This window comes from Peromyscus eremicus, chromosome 10 (assembly GCF_949786415.1).
Source record: "Peromyscus eremicus chromosome 10, PerEre_H2_v1, whole genome shotgun sequence".
Lineage (NCBI taxonomy): Eukaryota > Metazoa > Chordata > Mammalia > Rodentia > Cricetidae > Peromyscus > Peromyscus eremicus.
The window spans coordinates 96,853,348-96,876,574 of NC_081426.1; the positions used below are offsets into that span (position 1 = coordinate 96,853,348).

The 23,227-nt window shown below is 44.1% G+C and overlaps 1 protein-coding gene across 6 annotated transcripts in view; it reads right to left on the reverse strand.

Annotated features, from left to right (window-relative positions):
• Gak (cyclin G associated kinase) overlaps positions 1-23,227 on the reverse strand; it is a 68,105-nt gene that overhangs the window by 23,845 nt on the left and 21,033 nt on the right. For all 6 annotated transcript variants that reach the window (XM_059274955.1, XM_059274956.1, XM_059274954.1 and 3 more), the window contains 11 exons: positions 22,267-22,356; positions 19,609-19,744; positions 18,922-19,034; positions 16,998-17,088; positions 15,513-15,636; positions 9,858-9,907; positions 9,160-9,308; positions 6,456-6,578; positions 5,305-5,438; positions 771-965; positions 220-337 (listed from right to left, as the gene is read on the reverse strand). In XM_059274955.1, the coding sequence (XP_059130938.1) occupies positions 220-337; positions 771-965; positions 5,305-5,438; positions 6,456-6,578; positions 9,160-9,308; positions 9,858-9,907; positions 15,513-15,636; positions 16,998-17,088; positions 18,922-19,034; positions 19,609-19,744; positions 22,267-22,356 (1,323 nt within the window). The remainder of the gene's footprint in view (positions 1-219; positions 338-770; positions 966-5,304; positions 5,439-6,455; positions 6,579-9,159; positions 9,309-9,857; positions 9,908-15,512; positions 15,637-16,997; positions 17,089-18,921; positions 19,035-19,608; positions 19,745-22,266; positions 22,357-23,227) is intronic.

Genomic DNA, 23,227 nt, shown 5'->3' on the forward strand with positions numbered 1-23,227 from the left:
AGGTACCAATGCTAAGCACAACAGCTCTTCATGGAGACTACAGCCTATGTTCATGGGGGAAATTCTTGACGTTTCAGGCTAAAATCCCCTCTGCCCAGTATCACACAGAGAGTATTGAGGACTGGCCCAAATACTTATGGAACAATAGCTTTCAGCTCACTGGATAGTAAGGTGAATCCAGAGGCTAAACACATAGTAAGCAGCTCCAGCAACACTCACCTTGGCCTGCAGCCTCCCTCCTAAAGTGGATCTGGCATGGTAAATGATGATGAGCACATCCCCTTGAACTGTTATGCCCAGGGGAATAACAGCCTTGCCATCCTCAATTTTAAACTCCCTGGAACACATTAAGAAGTTGGTTTATGTAAATTAAAATAAATAAAATAAGAGTTCTAAGAGTTTACCCAACACTTTTCTCTATAGGTTAGCTAATAACCTATATGTAGGTTATTGGCAGAATATTTATTCCAATAAGTCACCATTCTTTTTGTTTGTTTGCTCATTTTTCAAGACAGGGTTTCTCTATGTATCCCTAGTTATTCTGGAACTTGTTCTGTAGACCAGGCTGGCTTTGAACTCAGAGATTCACCTGCCTCTGCCTCCTAAGCACAAGAAGTCACTCTTGCACATACGCCCCTCTTCTCCACCCTCAGCCCAACATGCAGTCATCTGTACCTAGCACATGTCAACACAAAGGCAGTTTCTGCTCCAGAAGTCTGCAAGAGGAAACAAAACCGTCAAGGGGTGAGACATCCCAAATCTGTACTCACTTCATTCTGTCATATTCCTGGGATGTGGTGGTGATGCGCTCCTCCCCAACATAGACCTCACAGAATGGTCGGCAGCCGTTCCTCTGCTTGCTGAACAATGGCACAGGAGTCATGACAACAGATTTCACCAGCATTGGCTTGCTATGGGGTGTGATGGGCTCCTCTGCCACCATGTCACATATATATTCAATGTACCTAAGGCAGACATGCATTTGTCACCCAAGTATATGACGTGTCCTCAGTGGACAGACACATCAGACATTTTTTTCCCTTCTCAAATAAAGTATTTAATGCCATAAATCTCCCTTGGAAGGTTTTAGTTGCTCTTCAAAAATCTGTTACTACATTTTAAAAGTATTTTTAAGGGGCTGGAGAGATGGCTCAGTGGTTAAGAGCACTGACTGCTCTTCCAGAGGTCCTGAGTTCAATTCCCAGCAAACAAATGGTGGCTCACAACCATCTGTAATAAGATCTGGTGCCCTCTTCTGGCCTGCAGGGATACATACAGGCAGAACACCTGATCTTTAAAAAAAAAAAAAAAAAAAGTATTTTTAAATCCCTTGAGACTTCCTTTTTCACCCATGAGTTGTTTAGAAAAAGTTTCATTTTGAAATATTTAGGAATTCTTCTAGATTATGTTGCTGATTTCTAGTTTTATTAACCCTTAGGGCCTGAGGACATATTATTGTATGTATAATTTCAGTTTAATTTTCTTTTTTTAAAAACTTAGGGGCTAGAGAGATGGTTAAGCAGTTAAGAGCACTTGCGCTCTTCAGAGGACCCTGAATTAATTCTGTTAATTCTCAACACCCACATCAGGCAGCTCACAATGACCTTTATTTCTAGTTCCAGAGGACTTTGAATACACACACACACACACACACACACACACACACACTCTCTCTCTCTCTCTCTCTCTCTCTCTCTCTCTCTCTCTCTCTCTCTCTCTCTAACACACTTATTTAACTAAAGGCTCAAATGAAGTTGCTTTAATGTTCCACATGCATTTGAAGGAAATGTATCTTTGTATTTATGGTGAAATATTCTACAGCAGCCAGTCAGTGCTAGGGAGTCCCTGATTTTGTGTGTACTTATTCTACTGACTACTGAGAGAAGAATGTTGTGAGTCAACCTTACTATAACATTTTTTGTTTTAAAATTTATTTATTTTCATTTTATGTGTGTCAGTGTTTGCATGTCTACTGATCTATCCACCACTTGCATATCTGGTACCCTGAGAGGACAGAAGAAGGTGTTGGATCCCCTGGGACTACATATATATATATAGTTGTGAGCCACCATGTGGGTATTGAGAATTGAACCCAGGTCTTCTCTGCAAGAATAGCCAAGTGCTCTTAACTACTTAGCTATTTCTCCAGCATTACCATACAATCAATTTTGATTTATTTAAGACAAAGGCCACATCAGACTGACCTCAAACTTCTTATGTAATTAAAGCTGGCTTTGAATACCTTATCTTCTTGGCTCTAACTTCCAAGTACTGGGATTACAGATACCTGCCTCTAGGCCCAGCTTTATTGTTGTTGTTGTTTTCCTCTTTTTTTGAGATAGAAGTTTGGTATGCAGTCCAGGCTGGCCTTAACTCTTAGTCTTCCTGGTCCTGCCTTTCTAATTCTGAGATGACAGGTGTACACCACCATGCTTGGCTTGAATCTATTTTGTCTACTGATGATAGAGCTTCTCTGACATTCTTTTGGGGAGTGTTTCTATATGGGGCATTTTTGTGTCAGGCTCCCACTAGTAGAATTTCCTCTGGCAGGGGAGGGGAATGAGAAGCAGCTATCTTCTTCAATCACATGGGTGAAGGGATTTTCCTGTAGACTTGTCTCAATTGCCCAGGAGTCAGGAAACTATGGTAGCAACAAAAATCTAAGTCTGCGTTCATCTGATGGTTAGAACAAAGGCAAACGGAAATGGAGGCTGCCCACAACTGAGATGGGAAACAGAGCCAAACTGAAGGAGAAACAAGTTTTCCTGGATGTCACTGCACTTAAAATAACCTTTAGGCCTTGAATGGTAGAGCATGCCTTTAATGCCAGCATTTGGGAGGCAGAGGCAGAAGGCAGAAGGTTCTCTTAAGAGTTTGAGGCCAGCCTGATCTACATAGCAAATTCCAAGCCAGCTAAGGTTACATAAAGAGATCATTCTCAAAAAAAAAAAAAAAAAAAAAAAAAAAAAAAAAAAGAGTGCATGCACACATGGGCTTGGTGGTACATGCCTTTTATCCCAGCATTCAGGAGGCAGAAGGAGGTAGATTGATCTCTTGTGATTTCAAGGCCAGCCTGGTCTACATGTGAGTTCTAGGACAGCCAGGGCTATGTAGAGAACCTGTCTCAATTCCTCATTGGTGGCCAAAGTTTTCTGGCAGTCTAATTCATGCTTTCCTTTCTTGCGAGTGGCTTCCTTCCCTCAGGCTCAGATTCTCTGTTTTCAGGATGAAACAGGATGATATGCCAGGATGGTTTTCAAGTATCTTTTGTTTTCAGTTGTGCTTGTGTACTCAGAGATTCCTGGGCCTGTGGCTGTGGCTGCTGTGAATCCTGGAGATGCTTATGTATTCAGTGTTTCATTCTATACTTTCCCTTCCTTTGGGATTCACTTAGATGTATGTTTGGCCATTTGCAACAATCTGAGAGCTCTTGGGTTTCTGGTCTTTTGTTGGTTTTCAGGTGAGCAACACCTAGTGATTTGTCTTTCAGATCACAGGTTTATTCCTCTGCTGGCCAGAATCTACCCAAGAGGGTGAGAGTCTCACACTACTACTGTGCAGTTCTACTAATGTAGAATATCCCCTCCTCCCACAAAAAAACCCTCACACACACAATCTTGTTTGCTTTCCTTGCTAGGGTCTTTGGAAGACTTATCAGCTATTTTAAATTTCCTTCTAAATTCCAACATGCTCTTTGGTTCTGTTTATTTCCCTCAAGACAGAAAGGGCTAGACACTGCATATGCTTTCTTCACCTTGCTTTCTGGAGACTGTGGAGAATAGTCATCAAGGAATGGATACTCTGTTAAAATACACCCAGGCTTTACCCATGCCCACTACAGTATTCTGGGTCTTCCCATGTGGTATCCAGACTAATATATCCTGACAACAAATGCAGTATCTCTTTAGTGCTCTTTAGATCTTGGGCAAGTTGATGGCATGAAGGCCCCAGTTTACAATGGGTGTGAAAAGGGCATAGTTGTGAAGTTGTCCCAGTGACTGTTAGGACAGGGTGGCACTATGTCATGGGGCCTCCAGGAGGCCCCAGGGTTCCTGATACAGTCCCAAAGACACTGTCTTGTTTTATGCTCCATTCACCCTCTGCAGCTCTATTGCCCATATCTCCGGCCCAGCAGGCCCCAACATGTAGGAAATAGAAGCACCAATGGCTAAGAGCTAAACATGCTGAAATCCTTCCAGCCTCCCCTAATAGATGCTAGAACGGGGACACAGATATATAGCCACTTTCCTTATATGGCCTGAGGAACACACTGCAGTCATGATGTTCTACCTACCAGGCAGTGAGCAACTAAGGTGGATCCCATTCCCAAGGGAATTATGTACCGTGGGAAGAGCACCTACTACTCCCACTGCCAAGATGTAGAACCCTTCTGGCATGGACCTTTGCCTCACACTAGCATCCATGTTGACTTTTTGTTTTATGCTCCACCCACCCTCAGCAGCTCTGTTGTCTATATCAAAGCCCACTCTCTTTCTCAGTAAGGAGGCTGATCCATGTCTTTCCAAGTACTCATTAAGACAGAGGACATTTATGATGGGCAGGGTCTCTCTAAAACCTAGACTTCCAAATGGAACTCTTGCTCTAGGGGAATGACAAATAATAAACATGAGTGGTCACAGCTAGCAAATGAAGTAGCCACATAGAAAATGGACAAGGTGGCTTCTTCACCAGACATGACAACTCATGTCTATAATTTCAGCACTAGGGCAGCTAAGATAAGGAGACTGGCACAAGTCTGAGACCAGTCTGCCCTATATAATGAGTTCTAAGCTAGGCTGAGCTTCAGAGTGGGTCCCTGTGTCAAAAAACCAAAAAGAAAAAGTGAATTGCTTCCTTTGCACTGTAGGTGAATGACCTACTCTATGCCAACAGGAATGTCTGAGTGAGTCTTATATGTATTTTTGTGACCTCAGAGCAAGCAGGGTAACACTTTGAAAGTGTGAAGGTTCACAGTGCATTCCCAAATAACCTTCTAAGTCCATACAAGGCTGGATGGCTACACCAAGTTCATACATTTACTGGAAAACCTGGTACCCAGGCACTCAACAGGAGGCTGCCATCACAAATCAGAAGCTATCACCGCTTGAGAGTTCCAGTTGAATGTCAACTGTGGTCTACACCTGCTGGGTACCTGTGGGCACAGGTCTGGGGCTGAGCTAGAAACCACAGTGACACTAACTTGGCCTGTGACAAACTAGAGTACCTGACTTCAGGTCCAACACAGTGAAGGCAGCACCAAAAAAGCTGTAGGCATCACTGTCCCCAGCAAGAATCACCTGGTACCTTTTGTGGGATGGCCAAATGCCTGGTGGGCAGCGCTTCATGCTGAACATGTACACAGCAGCCTCTGCAGTGCTGAAGAGACGGCAGAAGCACAGGAATGCGCAGACTGCCACAGCAGATGCAGCTCTCCCGTCCTAGAATGAAGAAAGAAACAGAATTCCTTTACACACAGGGCCCATGCACAAAAAGGATGAGAGCTCACAGCAGTTCTTATAAACTTCCCAACTGTCTACATGGCTAAGAGAAGGACCTCATATTGGGCTTGTTTAAAAACATACAAATATGCTTGGTGCAATGAGAATTCAGAGCCCAGAAGATAATGAAGAGTCAGTAACAAAGTACACAGGCTGGCCTCCCACTCAGGCTGGCCTGCTGGCCTCACCATGTTTAATCTCTTCTGGAGACCTCTTATCGACACCTTTCTCTTCATTTGTGTTACCAGGAACTGAACCCAGGGTCTCTTATATGCTATGTAAATACTGTATTACCAATACTCTTTTCACTTATTTTGAGACAGGGTTTTGTTAGGTTGTTTAGGCTGGCCTTTACCTTGTGATGCTTCTGTCTCAGCTTCCCAAGTAGCTGAGATTACAGGCCAGTACCACCAGGTTCATCTTACCATTGTTCTCATTGCAATATTTATTAGCAGTTGTACCAGATGTGATGTTACATGCCTTTAATCCTAGCACTTGGGAGGCAGAGGCAGGTGGATCTCTGTGAGTTAAAAGGCCAGCTTGGTCTACATAGTGAGTTCCAGAACAACTAGGGGTATGCAAAGATCCTGTCTCAAAAAACCAAAACACAGCTGCAGTATGGCAGGGCTGAGCCCTAGTGTGCTTCCTGTTGGGTGCCACACTGCATGTTGGTTGTCCTAATCTTTTCTCTTCACTCTGTGGTTAGGAAAACCTGAGGTAAAAACTCATTTATCTCAAGGTGCTTACCCCTCTCTCAGAGGAGTGGCTTCTTGCTGTTCAGATCACCAAAAGGGCCCTTATGGGTGTTTCTTATCCAATAGAAGCAGGAACCACCAGGGAGCCTGTGTCCATCAAGCCCAAAGCTGTAAGCATAGAGGTCTTCCTCTAGTCAGTGTTCCCCATAGTACTCAGAACCAGTGTTGCTTTGGCTCACTGTATGCAGCCAGCACAACTCACCATGCAGTGCACAACACAGACGTTCCTGTGGTCTTCCCGGAGCCAGGCATGCATGCTCCTGCAGAGAGTGTACAAACCATGGAGGTGTGGTGCCCGCCTGGCTGCCCAGCCACACTCAGAGACCTGTGGGGAGAGAGTCCACTCAGCTGAGTTTCTGCACCAGCCCCAATGAACCTGGGCTGGCATCGCCACATGTTTGCCATGTCTCTGCCTATAAGATTGTCCCTTGTGTGTGTGGTTTTTTCAAGACAGGTTTCTTTTCTTTTCTTTTCTTTTTTTACACAGAGAAACCCCGTGTCTTAGGGCTCAACATCCTTAATCATCAGAGAAATGCAAATCAAAATGACTCTGAGATACCACCTTACACCTGTCAGAATGGCTATGATCAAAAACACTAATGAGCTGGGCGGTGGTGGCGCACACCTTTAATCCCAGCACTCGGGAGGCAGAGCCAGGAGGATCTCTGTGAGTTCGAGGCCAGCCTGGGCTACCAAGTGAGTTCCAGGAAAGGCGCAAAGCTACACAGAGAAACCCTGTCTCGAAAAAAAAAAAAACCACTAATGACAGTCTATGTTGGAGACGATGTGGATCAAAGGGAACACTCCTCCACTGTTGGTGGGAATGCAAACTTGTAAAACCACTGTGGAAACCAGTATGTCGGTTTCTCAGAAAATTGGGAATCAATCTACCTCAAGACCCAGCCATACCATTCTTGGGCATATACCCAAGGAATGCTCAATCATACCACAAAGATACATGCTCAACTATGTTCATAGCAGCATTATTCATAATAGCCAGAACCTGGAAACAACCTAGATGCCCGTCAACTGAAGAATGGATTAAGAAAATGTGGTACATACACACAATGGAGAACTACTTAGCAGAGAAAAACAATGACAGCATGAAATTTGCAGGCAAATGGATGGAACTAGAAAATATCATCCTGAGTGAGGTAACCCAGACCCAGAAGGACAAACATGGTATGTACTCACTTATAAGTGGATACTAGCTATAAAGTAAAGAACAATCAGACTGCAACCCACAGTTCCAGGGAGGCTACATAGCAGGGGGGACCCTAGGATGACTGTGGCTTACAATAAGTTTTGGTTTTACTCAAGACAGGTTTCTATGTATAACAGCCCAGTCGGTCCTGGAACTTGCTCTGTAGACCAGGCTGGCCTTGAATTCACAGAGATTCACCTGCCTCTGCCTCCTGAATGCTGGAATTAAAGGCATGCACAACCACCCCCTGGCAACGTCCTTTTTTAAACAAATTTTTTTTAACCAGTGTGTATCCTTGTACAAACACACACACACACACACACACACACACACACACACACACACGCCACAGAGCATATGTACATGGAGGTTAGAGGGCAACTAATAAGAGTTGGTTTCCTCCTTCTGCAGTGATATATCGTGTACCCTCATAAAGCTTGCCTGAGGATCAGAGGACAGAGCCAGCCACTAGATTAGACATAAGAGGCACCGTGGTGGCACACACCCTTAATCCCATCACTTGGGAGGTAGAGATCCAGTGAGTTCAAGGCCACACTGGAAACAGAGCCAGGCAGTGGTGGCACATGCCATTAATCCTAGTACTGGGAAGCACACACAGTATTTAATCTCAGGAAGTGACGGCAGGGCTGAGAAAGGTATATAAGGTGTGAGGAAACAGGAGCTAAAGCAGTTCAGCTGAGACCCTTTCGGGTGAGGACTCAGAGGCTTTCAGTCTGAGGGTTCGTGGAAACAGGATCGGCTGAGGCATTGGCAAGGTGAGGTTTGCTGTGGATTGCTCTGCTTCTCTGATCTTTCAGCTTTCATCCCAATATCTGGCTCTGGGTTTTTTATTATAAGACCATCTTAGATTTGAACAACATCAGGTTTAAGAGACTGAACTTCGTTGTCAGACTTGACAGCAGGCACCTTTATCTATTGAACCATCTCACTGGCCCCCCAGAACTGTCCTTTATGAATGATTCCACAAATGTGGTGGCCTAGGTCTCTGAGCATCTTTCTCATCTGGGATTCTCATGTGACATCCCTCTTGGCTATGAGTGGCTATGCCACAAGACTGATTCACTGATGCTGCAAAAAGAACTACCTTTCTTGTGCTTTGGGTCAGTTTACATATGTGAAAAGCCCTGTGTTCAATGTCACAAACTGGATTATATGACTGAACAGTCCTGGAAGCCAGGAGCAGTGAAGGGGAGGAAGGCATCCTACTTTCGTGGGAAGCAACAATCTTCCCAAGGTTTTCACCCCATAGTGTGTGTGTGTGTGTGTGTGTGTGTGTGTGTGTGTGTGTGTGTGTGTGTGCACGCGCAGAGTTCCCTTCAAACTCTGGCTGATACCCAGCCCTGGCCACACCTCTAGCCCTAGCCTCCCTGCAGCTGCCAAGGTCTGCTCTTTGCAGCTGTCTGGCACTGTCCATATCAGGCTAGTGCAGATCCTTCACTTAAAACTGCACTTCAGTGGGAAAAGAATGGCTCAAATTATAAAAAGAAAAATAGTGGCCGGGCAGTGGTGGCGCATGCCTTTAATCTTAGCACTCGGGAGGTAGAGGCAAGCGGATCTCTGTGAGTTCGAGGCCAGCCTGGACTACAGAGTAAGTTCCAGGAAAGGTGCAAAGCTACACAGAGAAACCCTGTTTTGAAAAACCAAAAAAACAAACAAAAAAAAAAAGTTCAAGGCCACTTACTCGATTGTGAAATTTGGAAGCCCGGTATATCCTTGGAGACAGGTTGTAAACAGCATAGTGTCCTGGATGCTTGGCATCCAGAAACAACCGTACATCTTCTATGTTGTTTTTGATTGCTGACTCCACACCTTCTGCTGGGAATGACATCACTGAAACAGAGCAGGCTCAAGTTAGCTGCTAAAGGATTGCCCACTTGGGCTGTGCTTGCCTCCCAGCACGGTAGCTAGCAAAACACAGGCTCTTCCCACCCTCGTTAAGTCTCAGCCTGTGCAGTAGGAGGTGTACAGACTTATAACACAGGAAATCTCACAAATCTAATCACAAACATCTGGGAAAACTTTTCAGGTAACCTGATACATATCATGGTCTATAAGGGCTACAATCAGCTTTTTTTTTTTTTTTTTTTTTTGCCTAGATTATCTAGTTTTAAATGTGCATGGCCTGATCATTGTATTACTCAGTTTGTACCCTCAGAGTTCCAGTCATGCCAGAAGCTGGGCTGACACTGGTCTTGCCCTTATCATAGGCCAGGAAATATGCTCAATACAAAACACCTACTCACCACCAATCTGGGTAGTCTCCAAGTTACACCTCAAATGAATCGATGGCTACCAAAGAGGCAAAAGAGGCACCTCAGCTACCTCTACTGGCCCCTTGTCTAAGTCCCCTATAGATGTCTATTATCTAATTAGACATACCTGCAATCCTGGATGTGATGTAAGATATGTCCAGATCACCCTTTGCATAGCTGGAATGAAAAGAACACCCAATCACTACAGAAAACACTTAGCAGTTATATCATAAGAACTTTAAGTGGAGCCCAAGTCCTAGAATGCTGAGGTAACCTTGCTGGCAGGCTGTATTCCATGAGAAGTGTGTGTGTGTGTGTACATGTGCACAAGATCTTGTGTGTGACTTTGCTGTATGAGCTGACAACCAATGAGAAGTGGCATAAAACACCTGAAAGTGGAAGAGAGCAGCCCCAGAAGGGCTTTAACCATCTTTTCTTTCTAAAGTGTTCTCCAAGGCAAAAACATTGAGGGCTGATCCTGACAGTAACAAAGACAAGGGTGCTGTAGACATCAGTCATTGATCCCACTGCTCGAGGGGGCTGGATAGGAACAGTGGTTGGCAACTTGAGGTGAGAACATACCCTGTGCCCTATACAAGCCTGAAAGGAGACAGCAGATACTGCTGGAGAGAAACAAAGACATCCCAAATGACTAAGATACATCACTGCTCATGGCTACCAAAAATCTCTTAGAAACCAATACCCTAAATTGGTTCACAAAACTGACAAAAATACAGATCAAATCCTAAGTGACTATGCAAGAACTTGATAAACTTATTCTACATACAATTCCTCTAAAAAAAAAAAAACCCACTTATGCTGGAACAACCAAGATATCTTGGAAAGGAGAGGGGGGGTAAATGGTGTTGCATAACTATTTTGAGTAGCACACTATAGCTGGGCAGTGAGGTCAGGATAGGAAAGTCAGAGGCAGTTGAGGAAGGCACACTTGGCATCAGCAGAGTCAGCAAGGGGTCAATATAGAGGGTCAGGTGAAAGAAAGAACAGACATACACTATAAATTCACCGACATAAAACCTGATTATGACAATCTCAACAGTTTAAAATATCATTTGAATTTAAGACAGGCTAACTTACGGTATAAAATGCTCTCTGAGACAACAAACAGCATGTACTGAAGTACAGCTTTAACTGGTGCTGTGGATACCGTTCTGTATAAATAAAACACTGAGGAGACACTGCCAGCCGCCACAATGACAAACAGCATGTGAAGATGCCGGTAAACCACGAGCCACGTGGCAAGGTATAGATTTATAGAAATGGATTAATTTAAGCTGTAAGAACACTTAGTAAGAAGCCTGCCATGGCCATACAGTTTGTAGGCAATATAAGTCTCTGTGTTTACTTCGTCGGGTCTAAGCCGCTGTGGGACCGGCAGGTGAGAGAGATTTGTCCTGACTGTGGGCCAGGCAGGAAAACTCTAGCTACAAATGGCGCCCAACGTGTTGGCAAGAGTTTCCACCTAAAACTTGAGAAAAGATTCTAAAAGGGAGCTAAAAACAGCTTCCTAATTGTCTTTCTCAAATGAGCGGCAGCTGCCAGTTTGAGCTACTTGTGGATTCCTGGCGTGCGCGCTCGACCTGCAGTATGGTGGGAATGAGGCCTATGCAAGTGGCACATTAAGCTGTGTGGTGGATTTAGCCTTTGCTAGTATAAAACAAAAAAAGAGGTTTCTGGGCTATACGCTGCTTGGATAAAAGCATAGACCCACGATAGCTCCCAGAGCTGGCTGGCAGTAAACGTACCACCGCCACGTTGGGAAGCTGAGGTGGGCGGAGCCAGCAGACACAGCTACTGCAGTTTAAAGCAATAGATTCACAATAAGACAGATTCAGATGTAATAGTTTACAATGTGTGTAAAATATACATAGGCTTGGAAGAGACAAAAAAGGTGATATATACAGTTATATAAACAAATACATAGTTTTAAAAATAAAGTCTTTAAAGAGACAATAAAATTAATGTAAAAAATAAGCCACATAAAGATGAATATTACACAGAGAATCTGGATTGTACTGTCTTTGGGATTTTTAACTGCAGAAAAACATTTGATTGTAAAAGATGTTGAGTTAAACCAATATGTATATTTTAAAGATACCTTGACTTAAAAATTTGGATGTAGGGATGTGTTGCTTTGGAAAGGAGACTCTGCTTTTGTTCCCACAGAAAGCCAAAGGCTATGGATTTGTTCCAGATTAAGATACATCAGGTCTAGCCGGGCGGTGGTGGCGCACGCCTTTAATCCCAGCACTCGGGAGGCAGAGCCAGGAGGATCTCTGTGAGTTCGAGGCCAGCCTGGGCTACCAAGTGAGTTCTAGGAGAGGCGCAAAGCTACACAGAGAAACCCTGTCTCAAAAAACCAAAAAAAAAAAAAAAAAAAAAAAAAAAAAAAAAAAAAGATACATCAGGTCTGACCAGCCAAGACCCCCTGAAAGGTCTCCGATGACACCATGGCCCAGATGATCCAACATCCAGAATGGTTTGAAGGCAACTGGCTCAGACAATACAGCCTCATGGCCTATTCCATAATCCTAAAATTTTCTTTGTGTCTCCATAAGATACAGCGCCCCCCTCCAGCAGGAAGTAGTAAGAGAAGCTACGCCCAAATTCCCAAATTATATGTAATTTTACTTTGTTAAGGTTAAAACCTTCCTTTTTGAAAAAAAAAAAAAAAAGAAAAAAGAAAAAAGAAAAGGGGAAGTGCTGTGGGATGGTCTGTATGTCAAATGTGTTGCTGATTGGTCAATAAATAAATCACTGATTGGCCAGTGGCCAGGCAGGAAGTATAGGCGGGACAAGGAGGAGAATAAAGCTGGGAAGTGGAAGGCTGAGAGAGAGACACTGCCAGCCGCCACGATGACAAACAGCATGTGAAGATGCTGGTAAGCCATAAGCCACGTGGCAAGGTGTAGATTAATAGAAATGGATTAATTTAAGCTGTAAGAACAGTTAGCAAGAAGCCTGCCATGGCCATACAGTTTGTAACCAAAAACAAAACAAAAACAAAAACAAAACAAAAAACACTGATTGGGCAGTGGCCAGACAGGAAGTATAGGCGGGACAAGGAGAGAGGAGAATTCTGGGAAGTGGAAGGCTGAGTCAGGGAGACACTGCCAGCCGCCACCATTACAAGCTGCATGCGAAGATGCTGGTAAGCCACGAGCCACGTGGCAAGGTATAGATTTATAGAAATGGATTAATTTAAGCTATAAGAACAGTTAGCAAGAAGCCTGCTACAGCCATACAGTTTGTAAGCAATATAAGTCTCTGTGTTTACTTGGTTGGGTCTGAGCAGCTGTGGGACTGGCGGGTGAGAGAAATCTGTCCTGACTGTGGGCCAGGCAGAAAAACTCTAGCTACAATCTGGTACTTAAATTTTGATGGGAAAAGGCAGTTAAACAAACAGGTCACAGATCAGAACTAACTAGTTCCAATCTGGTTCTTCACAAAAACAATTAATAACCCAATAGTAACCAAGATACCAGGTATCAGTGGTAGATGTTTTGATCCCAGTACTCTGGGGGCAGAGGTAGGCAAATTTCTGATCTCTGTAAATTCACAGGCAGCCTGGTCCACATAGTGAGTTTCAAATCAATCAGGGCTACAAAGGTAAACCGAGTGGAGGGTGCAAATATAATTCAGATGACAGCATAAAAATAACTTGGCTGACCCCTCAAGAAGGTAAAAAAGCCCCAGTATCAGGTCAGGTATAGGAAAGTATACACAAGACACCCAGTGGTGTACAATGGGTACTGAGTATCAGTTAAGGCTCCACATACACTATACCCTAACCTCTAGCCTGTTTAGGGAAAAGTACAGGGGACTGGGCACAGGTTCAACAGTATACACATCAGGTTTGTACCTGACATAGATCAAGGTGGCCCAGATCTTGGTTTCTAAGGCATCAAGCAGCCTCAAGCAACTAAGAGAGCCTGAAGTGGTCACTTTTGCCATCTGTCACCACATTTGGACCTTTTCACACATGATAGAGCCAAAAAATGAAGGCTATTTGCTGCTAATTTAAGTAAATTTAATAAACACAGGAGTTATGTAACTATTATCAGTAATGTCTACTTTGTAGCCCACAGGTTACATGCAGCCAAAGACAGTTATGACTATAGCTCAACAAAAAACCATATGCTTACTTAAAACATCATGTGCTGTTGTTGCTTTAAAGTTTATTATAAACTCATAGTTTTGTGTGTGTGTGTGTGTGTGTGTGTGTGTGTGAGAGAGAGAGAGAGAGAGAGAGAGAGAGAGAGAGAGAGAGAGAGAGTGCACCATGCCATTTGAGATAGGCATGGAGGTCAGCAACATGGCAAACAAGCAGCTGTATGGTGGGGAGTGGAGCTTTAGAGAAAGTGAAAAAGCCCAAAGTACTAAATAAAGCTCTAGAAAACATCCAAAAGAAAAAAAAAAAAAAAAAAAAAAAAAAAAAGGAAAAGTCATGTCTGAGTCTAGACTCAGAAAGGCAGACAGACCCAACAGAACCAAATGGTGATACTGGAGTGACTGCCTCACTAGACTTCGGAGTTAACAACTATTGGATTCTGTCATAAGACAGTCATCACTGGACTATCTGGATTACAGCCTAAAAATCAATATAATAAACCCTGTATAGAAATATATAGTATTCATTCTATTGGTTCTGTTCCCTTAAAGAACCCTAATATAGAGATCATGTTACAATATCAAAAGTTTGGACATGCCTAGTGGTTTAAGCATACATTCCAGGCAGAAGGTATATGCATTTGTATGCTCACATATCCATATTTCTACAATGCAACACACCCACCATGTGTACTCCCTCACTGGCACAGGGCACACACATGCAACTGTTAAGGCTATGAAAACAGTCACAACAACAAAAAATGAAAGGATATTTCATCAACTGTAGAAGTTGGGGACCATAAGTAATATGATCCAGTGGTGCTTACTACAGCAGCAGACACCCTTGGGCAGCAGGAACATCCATACTAGTAAGAGCCAATGAGACTGCCTAAGCATCTCAGTCACAATTCCCTCCAGAAAAGCTGTTCTGGAATACTCACCAAGGCTCTTGGGCCATGATTTGACTTTCTTAAACATATATTCACACCCACTGTGGCCCAGGTCTCTTATAGTGACTAACTTCTAGTAACCAGTGTATGCTGGAAGGTGCCACTTTGCCCTGCAGTTGCTTCATCTATTTGGCACCAAAGAAAAATAGTGCCATCATGCCAGGTACTAGCAGAGCTAAGGAGATCCTGAGATGCTGCTGTTGCACAAAGCCAGTTCTGTTGGGGGTCCTATGGACAGGGGCCTCATGGTTAGGTTTTTTTTTTTTTTTGTCAGCTTGACACAAACTGGGATTATCTGTGAAGAGGAGATCTCAACTGGGAAAATCCCTCCATAAGACTGGCCTATGGGTAGGTGGTCCTGGGCTACATAAGAAAGCAGGCTGAGCAAGCCATAGAAAGAAAGCCGGTAAGCAGCATTCCTCCACGGCCTCTGCTTCAGTTTCTACCTCCAGAATTTCCTGCTTTAAGTTCCTATCTTGGCTTCCCTTGATGATGGACTGTAACCTATAAGCTGAAATAAACCCTTCCTTTCCAGATTGGTTTTGGTCAGTGTTTTATCACAACAACAGAAGGCAAACTAAGACAAGGTCCCAGGCTCAAGTCTGTATATGGCTCATCCTAACTGAGGGTGACAAAGTTAATACTGCCTTGGGGAATCTCCATACAGGCAAAGAACAGGATAGGACAGCCCTCACACTTACTTAGCCACAGACTGGATGACCTTGGAGGAAGTATCCTTGAGGTTGGTGAAGAGCCGTTCTGTCCCGCCCCGTAGGATGTCGAGAAACCCACCATAGGGCTGGTCATATTCTGCCAGAGCCAGAACTACAGGAAAGAGCCACAGTAGGTCAAGAGTATGTCCCCAAGAAGCCTCATTGCTTCCCCTGGTTCCCTCAAACCCACCAGTGAGCTACCTTTCCCACTAGCAGGTGCTAGCCTGTTGTTTCCAGCCATTTCAGAGAACCAAGGAATGGCCAATATAGGCACAGAAGGCTATGTGAACAAGTCAGACCTAGTTTCTACCTGGAACTGCACCAACAATGAGACAGTCTCAAAAAAGTAACTGCAGGATATGATACCCTTTCTAGAGTGAGTGCAGGTGAAACCCACAAAAGTGGACTCTGAGACCACAGAGTGACACCCCCAAAGTCTGTGGTGGTAGAGCTAACACAGATGCGACTTAGGCTCTGAACAGCCCCACAAAGAGCCCACATAGCATGATGTAAAAGAAGACACCCTGCCCTAACCCTAACCCTAACTGCACCACACATGCTGGGACAGAGTAAGAACCTCAAGTACTAGGACACTGGGGTGGCCAATCTTTGGAGACAAGAGCCTCCTCTCTAGGAAACAAAGATCTAGAGAAGAACTCAAGTTAGTCCTTGACATTGTAAAAAGGAGATTAGAAAATGGCTCATCCCACAGTCATCCCATGATCGTATCTGTTTCAGAGTCCTCCTTTCCCTCATGGTGCTCTTAAGGTGGCCATTCCACATGAGATGGAAAGCCACTATTCTGTGGCTTGGTTCTCTCAAACTAGTAGGAATAACCCTCAACTCTTCCTATTGCACCCTAGTTCCTATGACTCCTATCTCTTCTCCTTCTCTCCTCCCAGTAGGCACCTCTAGTGCTCTGTGACCTTAAGGTATTAGCTGCTAACCTTGTCTAAAGCAGGTTTGGCCTTGATACTCAATTTCTGGAAGGCACTCAAGAGGTCTTCTCTTAAGAAGGGTCATTTCCATAGGCTTTGAACTATGCAGATGTCCAGGACACAGTATAACCTCCAGAGGAGCTAGAGACTATCATCAACCATGCCTGGAAGACTTATTTCATTATATCTTGAATGGCAGGTGAGTTAACCCTTGCTTTGTGAAGATATATATATATTTTGTGAAGCTAATATAACTCCTACGGGACAGAGTTACCCGGTGGCTCTAGGTTGGTTTCTCTTGGATCTTTCCCTGACAATCTTTCCCTTGGTTGATTTAAGACCAAATACCCTGTCAAATTCTGTATTCTACCCTGAGCACAATGGCTCAAAAGAACTATGAGTTCCTTGGAACAGTAGAGACAATTACCAATTGAAAACCCCCAAGGAACATGGTTTTGATATCTGCTCTGATGCGTATTGGGTACCTGGTAAACAACCTGTGGGGAAAGACTAGTGGTTAGGCTGGAGCACTTACCTCCACTGTAACTGTTATTCACAGGGCCCCCAGGAGGGGGTGGTGCTCGAGAAGGCCCTGAGTTCCCATAGCCACCATTCTGCTCCAGCAGCTATAAGATTCAAAGGCATGGTGTCAGCTTCATACAAAAGCCAGAGTTAGTTTACACCTGCACTTAGCATTGTGCCCTCAGCTGATAAGCCAGCCTCTATCTGGTTTACTCTAACATGCAAGGATAGTAAGTTCCCAGAAGTCCTGGCAGGGGTAGAAATAAAACTTCTATTTATAGCTTTAAAACAACATTCAGGGTAACCTAGAGAGTAACATCAGACAAACGCTAACACCCTTATACTATGATGACATATCCAAACCTTTATGGACATAGAATCTGTTCTTTCTACTTCATTTCCTCCCAATCTACTTGACCATCTTGAGTAGACATATCAGGTGTGCAGTCCAGAACCCTAATACCTGTGGTCCTAGTACTGTGTGTGACTCCTCCAACAACTCCTTGGACCATGCTTGCATTATTCTTTGAACTCAGCCCACAGTGCATATTGTCTAAAGAGCTGGTCAGCCCACAGAAAGTGTTCATGGGTTCTTTATATAAAACTCTTGGTGTCTTCACTGGCCAGCAGTACTTCTGTCCTGACACACTATGAAGAACAAGGCCCACAGTCCTGCTTCCTACCTTCCAGTGGTCTCCAATCAGCCACCAAACGCTTCTGCAAAAGCCCAAAGGTAACAGGAGAGGCCCCAGGTAGCCCTGCCACAGAGCAATCTCCCAATGCCTTTTTTTGTCCCTCTGACCTATTTATTACCATCAACTTGATCAACCAAAGAAACTTGTCAAAAGCATCCATATCATCAACCTGCCATCCTCAGAGCACCTGAATTCTTAAAACATATACTGTTCCTAGTTTTCCTACTCTCTAGTGTCAATAGAAAGGGTCTTATCAGCAGGATCCCCTAAAGGAGTCACAGACCTCTTCTACCTACTACTTCCCTGAGGATCCCTATCCACAGATGGGGATTCAGACCAGTATCTCCAAAAGTCGTCTCTTCCATGTTGTACTCTTGCCCTTCAGCAGCATAGACCTTAAACACCCTGATAACTAGTGCAGTATCAACAGACCCTGGGAAGTTCTGCTTCTAGGGGTGAAAGGACCAACAACAGGAAGCAGACAAAACTAGAACCAGACATTCAGTCTCTGCAGAGTGATTCAGAAGAGGCCTCACCTCAGGAATTAGCTAGATGGTAGGACAGCAGAATCTGGCCTGAGCCATGAGCTGTACACAGCAAAGTGGGCACAGATGTTGGATTCTTAGAGATGCCTGGGGACCTGCCTATGCCCTGAAGGTATGGGCTAGACTTATGGTTGCTTTAAGAAAGCCTCCTGGACCTCTATACCATAATATTTTCTTGGACTGCCTGCTTTTTGAAAGTGCAGAGCATAGGGTGCCTCAGTCCAACAGCCTGTAAGGCACAGTACTACCAGCAACTATGTGCACTGGACCTGTGTTAAGCCACAGGGGATGAATGCAACCACAAGGCCATGGTTGGGTGCATGCCCCCAGAAACTGTGAGATGTAGATAGTAACATCCAGAAAAAAACCAAACCAAAACAAAACAAAACAGAAAAAAAACAAAACCAAACCAAAACAACAACAATAACAACAACAACAACAAAAAAAAAACCAGAAAAAAACCAAACCAAACCAAAAAACCTACCAGATGGAACTCTTTTGGCTCATCTAAGTGAGCATGTCCAGAGTTCGAGACCATCTGAGCTAGGACCCACAGGAGTGCCTGTTGCGGTAACCATAAGCCTGTAAGGGTCTGTGACGTCAGTAAGATAGGATGAAGGTGTCTCAGGCTAATGCCAAGAATACACAATACCTTAAAGGTCTAGGCATGGACAGTTGAGCCTCACGATGTCCTTACCTCTGTGATGGGGGCCTTGGGGTTCACATTCCTGGCTGCTGCAATTTCTTGAAGTTGTCGGACCACTTCAGCAATGGACAGCCTCTCCTCCGGGTTGACCTTTAGCATGGCACCTAAGGCAAAACAACACCATGATTTAGCCCCATATCACCTACAGCCCTGGGCATCAGCTGGACAGCATCACCTGCTAGTGCAAAGGTTACAGAACAAAGAACATATACTTTACCCATAGTGCTGACTTCAGAAGCAAAGGAGAAAATGACAGAGTGACCACAAAAATTAAACAAGTTTATCAGAAATGGCCACTTAGACTACCATAAGCTCACCAAAGGGGTGAGCAGGTGGCAGTTCCATGGAAAAGCCCCCACTAGAAAGTTGTCAGAACAGCAGCTATGGAGGCGAATGTGGGACCACATGGTCAATGAGTGAGTAGCACCTAAAACCCAACAGGGAAGATTTATAGAAATGGATTAATTTAAGCTGTAAGAACAGTTAGCAAGAAGCCTGCCACTGCCATACAGTTTGTAACCAATATAAGTCTCTGTGTTTACTTGGTCGGGTCTGAGCGGCTGTGGGACTGGCAGGTGAGAGAGATTTGTCCTGACTGTGGGCCAGGCAGAAAAACTCTAGCTACAGGGAAGCTCATCTCAAGTTTCTAAATCAGGCAAATTCATAACAGGAACTTACGAATAAGGTCATGGAAGACTGTGTAGCGAGTGTCATTCACAGGAATGGAGTACTTCCCGTTAACTATCCGAAGTTTTGCTCCATCCTCAAAAGGATGCTGCCGGAAACATAGTAGGTATAAGATACAGCCCAGCGCCTGTGTGGAAGAAATGAAGAGTAGAGTGTGAGGGACAGATTAAAGACTGAATGAGAATATTCAAGGAGAAAAGAGGTTGAATAAAAGGAGAATAGAGGGTGGGGGAGGGACTATGCAAGGAAAAAAATGGCACAGGCTGAACAGGGACCAGCAGGAAAAGGCTGAGCAGGGACTCAGGAGACAAGGTTATCAATAGAGGGGTACAAAAGAACTGCTCCTTCTTGGTGAACCTTGGAGGGCACCAAACAGGCTGCCATTCTTTGTTGATTTGAATGAGTCACACACGGGTTATAACATAAAAAAAAAAAAAGTCACTTTAGGGGCTGGAGAGGTGGTTGAATGGTTAAGAGCACATATTGCGCTTCCAGAACCCAAGTTTGGTCCCCTGCACCCATGTCTGGCACCTTACAAGCACCTGTAATTCTAGTTCCAAGATTTAATTGCTCTGGCCTCCTTAGGCACCAGCAATTACATGCACACAACTACCCTGAGACATACAAATACACACAATTTAAAATTTAAAAAGTCAACCTGGCAAGATGGGCCAGTGACAGCAATTCCTTCCATGGGAAGCTTCCCACCTCCTCCACAAAGAACTTTCTATGTTTCAGCAACAAGTCCTAAGCTCTTGCTATTCAAATCAAAAGGCTCCCATCAAAACTGCATGGTTCTATTCAAACACAGGTTTTATAGATGGGTAAGCACCCTGAGAACCTCACTATATAAGGCACAGCAGATGCCAAGAATTGAGCTCCATGTAGATAATTCCTACAAATTGGGCAGTGTGAAGGGCATAAAGGCAAGCTAGGGATTCCCACAGACCTGACCTCCTTTTATGGTTTGTTCTACTCACCACATCCAACAGTGTGAACAGGGGGACACTGAAACACTGGGATTTTATCCACAGGCAATAGCATATACAGAACACCTAGATGTGTCCAGATGTGTGATGAGAAACCCCCTAGGGTGGACCAGGAAATTAATGAAGATGTGTCTTCATTAGTGTGGTTAACTGACTCCTATAAACTTCAAATGTGTAAGGTAAGTCCTTGACAGTGTTTTGGGGGGAGGGTGCTGATAATGCCATCACTGTCCCTGTCTCTAGGGAAATGATGGCTCTGGTCACAACAAGGAGGGCCCAGTCACAACAAGGAAGGCCCAGCTCAGTGTGTAAACAGGGGCCATGTATGAAGTAATATATTTAGTCTTCTATTTCTGACCATGTAACTCCTTGAATTGCTGATTGTTGGCCATCTGTATGTAACTTCAGGATGGGGCACGTGGTCACCAGAAAGACCAAGACAAAATCAAGATCAGAGGCCTCAACCTCTAAGAGGACAGAGGAAATGAGGGTTAAGTTGACTGACCCTGACCAAGGTGGTAATCAACCACGAGGTCTCCACAAAACGCAAATGTCAAGATTCATGGGAGCTCTTAGACAACTGAGCAGACAGAAGATTTTCGAGAGTGGTGCACCTTGGTAGAGTCGTGAGGCTCCCACCTATTCTACAGGCTCTATGAATTCCTCCATCAGTATCAATTATAATATCCTTTATAATAAACTAGTAAATGTACGTTAGTGTGTTCTTGAGTTTTATGAACTGTTCTAGGAAGCTAATCAAACCCCAGGAGGGATTTGTGGGAAGCCAGGCTTCTAGTCAGTCAGTTAGAGGCACAGGCAAAACAACTGTGACCGCTACTGGTGTCCAAAGGGGGTGGAGGTGGGCATGTTGGGCTGAGTCTAACCCTATGGTGGTCTGAAACCACATCTGACAAATAGACAGCATCAAGTCGTTAGCAATGTATTGGTCTAAGAATGCCCCAGGGACATCCTTTTAGGAACTGACTGTTTACTGTACATGGGGACAGACCTGAGGTCATATAGGTCTCCCATGTCAACTGTACTAGTGTGAAAGAAAAGTGGATGCCTGTGGCAGATGAGGATGTAGTCCCAGAGAGGGTTCCTTGCAAGAGACATCCCTAGGGCTGGAATTCATGACTCCAGAAGTAGAACAGGCACAGAAATTATCTGTTTTGCCATGTGATGCCTGTGCAGACTCAAAGTCATGCTGTTACTCCAATTGCTCAATTATTATTTTTGAAGATTTATTTTATTTTATGTGTATGAATGTTATGCTTGCATGTATTTCTGTGCACCATGTGTGTGCCTTCTGTCCTTGGAGGTCAGAAGAGGGCTTTAGATCACCTGGAACTGGAGTTATAGATGATTGTGAGCCAGCATACGGGCACTTGGAATCGAACCTGGGTCCTCTACAAGAGGAACAAGTGTTCTTAACCACTAAGCCATCTTTCTAGCTCCTCCTCTAATTGCTCTGTTAATTCACCTCTGGTAGGAGTCACAAATGAAACCTGAGAAAATGAAGGTGAAGAGCAGAGAAAAGAATAAGAGAAGGGAGCTGATGGGACATGAGAGCCTAAGACAGACAGCTGCTAGAGGCCTCTGCAGCTCCTGCCATGACCTAACTGATCAGGCACCAGCAAGAGAAGCACTCAGACCTCACCCAGATATCCTGCTTCTCTCCAATGGGGAAGTTGGAATACAGGTCTACAATTTCTGGCGTTCTGTACATGGGTGTGGTATTCCTCGTGATCTGAAAAAAACAAAACAAAACAAAACAAAAACCAAATATTTCAGGGTAAGTTACACATAAGCATTATTTTTTTTGTTTTACACAGAGGCCCTACAACTTTCTAAGGCCTCTACTGAAGGCTAACAGCAGTGACTTTTCCTCCCACTGTGTTCTGGAGGGACCTCTGGCCACTCATCTGGCCATACAATGCTGTACCACCACTTTCCTTACAGAGATTGTAATCTCTCATGGCCACCCAGAATTGACTAAAGGAATCAAGTCCAAGTATTAACCCACTGGACTATTTTATTTCCTCAAGGGAACATGTTGTACCTAGCATGAGAAACCTCTTTTAGAGAGATCAAAGAGGCCATCTTACATGATGGGCATTACTCTAATGAGCAAATGGAGGTACTATATTAAAAGAAGCTTCCAGATGCGTTCTAGTGGGGGACATAAGCCTGTATAACCCAAGAAATAATGAAGTCTGTCAGCTGGTCATAAATTTAAAAACAGAGTCAGGATCTCAGTCAGTAAAGTGCTTTTTGTACAAGAATCAGGGCCTGAGTTTGATCTCCAGAACATACATTTAAGAAAAGCTGGTATGGTGGAAAGAGCGTGTAGTCCCAGTGCTGGGGAAGTAGAGACAGGTAAGATTTCTGGGGCTTGCTGGCTAGCCAGTTTAAACTAATCAGCGAGTTCTATGCCAGTGAGAGACCTTTTCTCAAACAACAAAGTGGATGCCTCCTAAAGAATAACTCCTGAACTTGTCCTCTGGTCTCCATACACATATGCAATACATGTGCATTCACAAATACATGAACACACGCAAAAGCATATTCACATATATACACACACAAAACTAAGACTCTGTAGACCCTCAGTGATATAA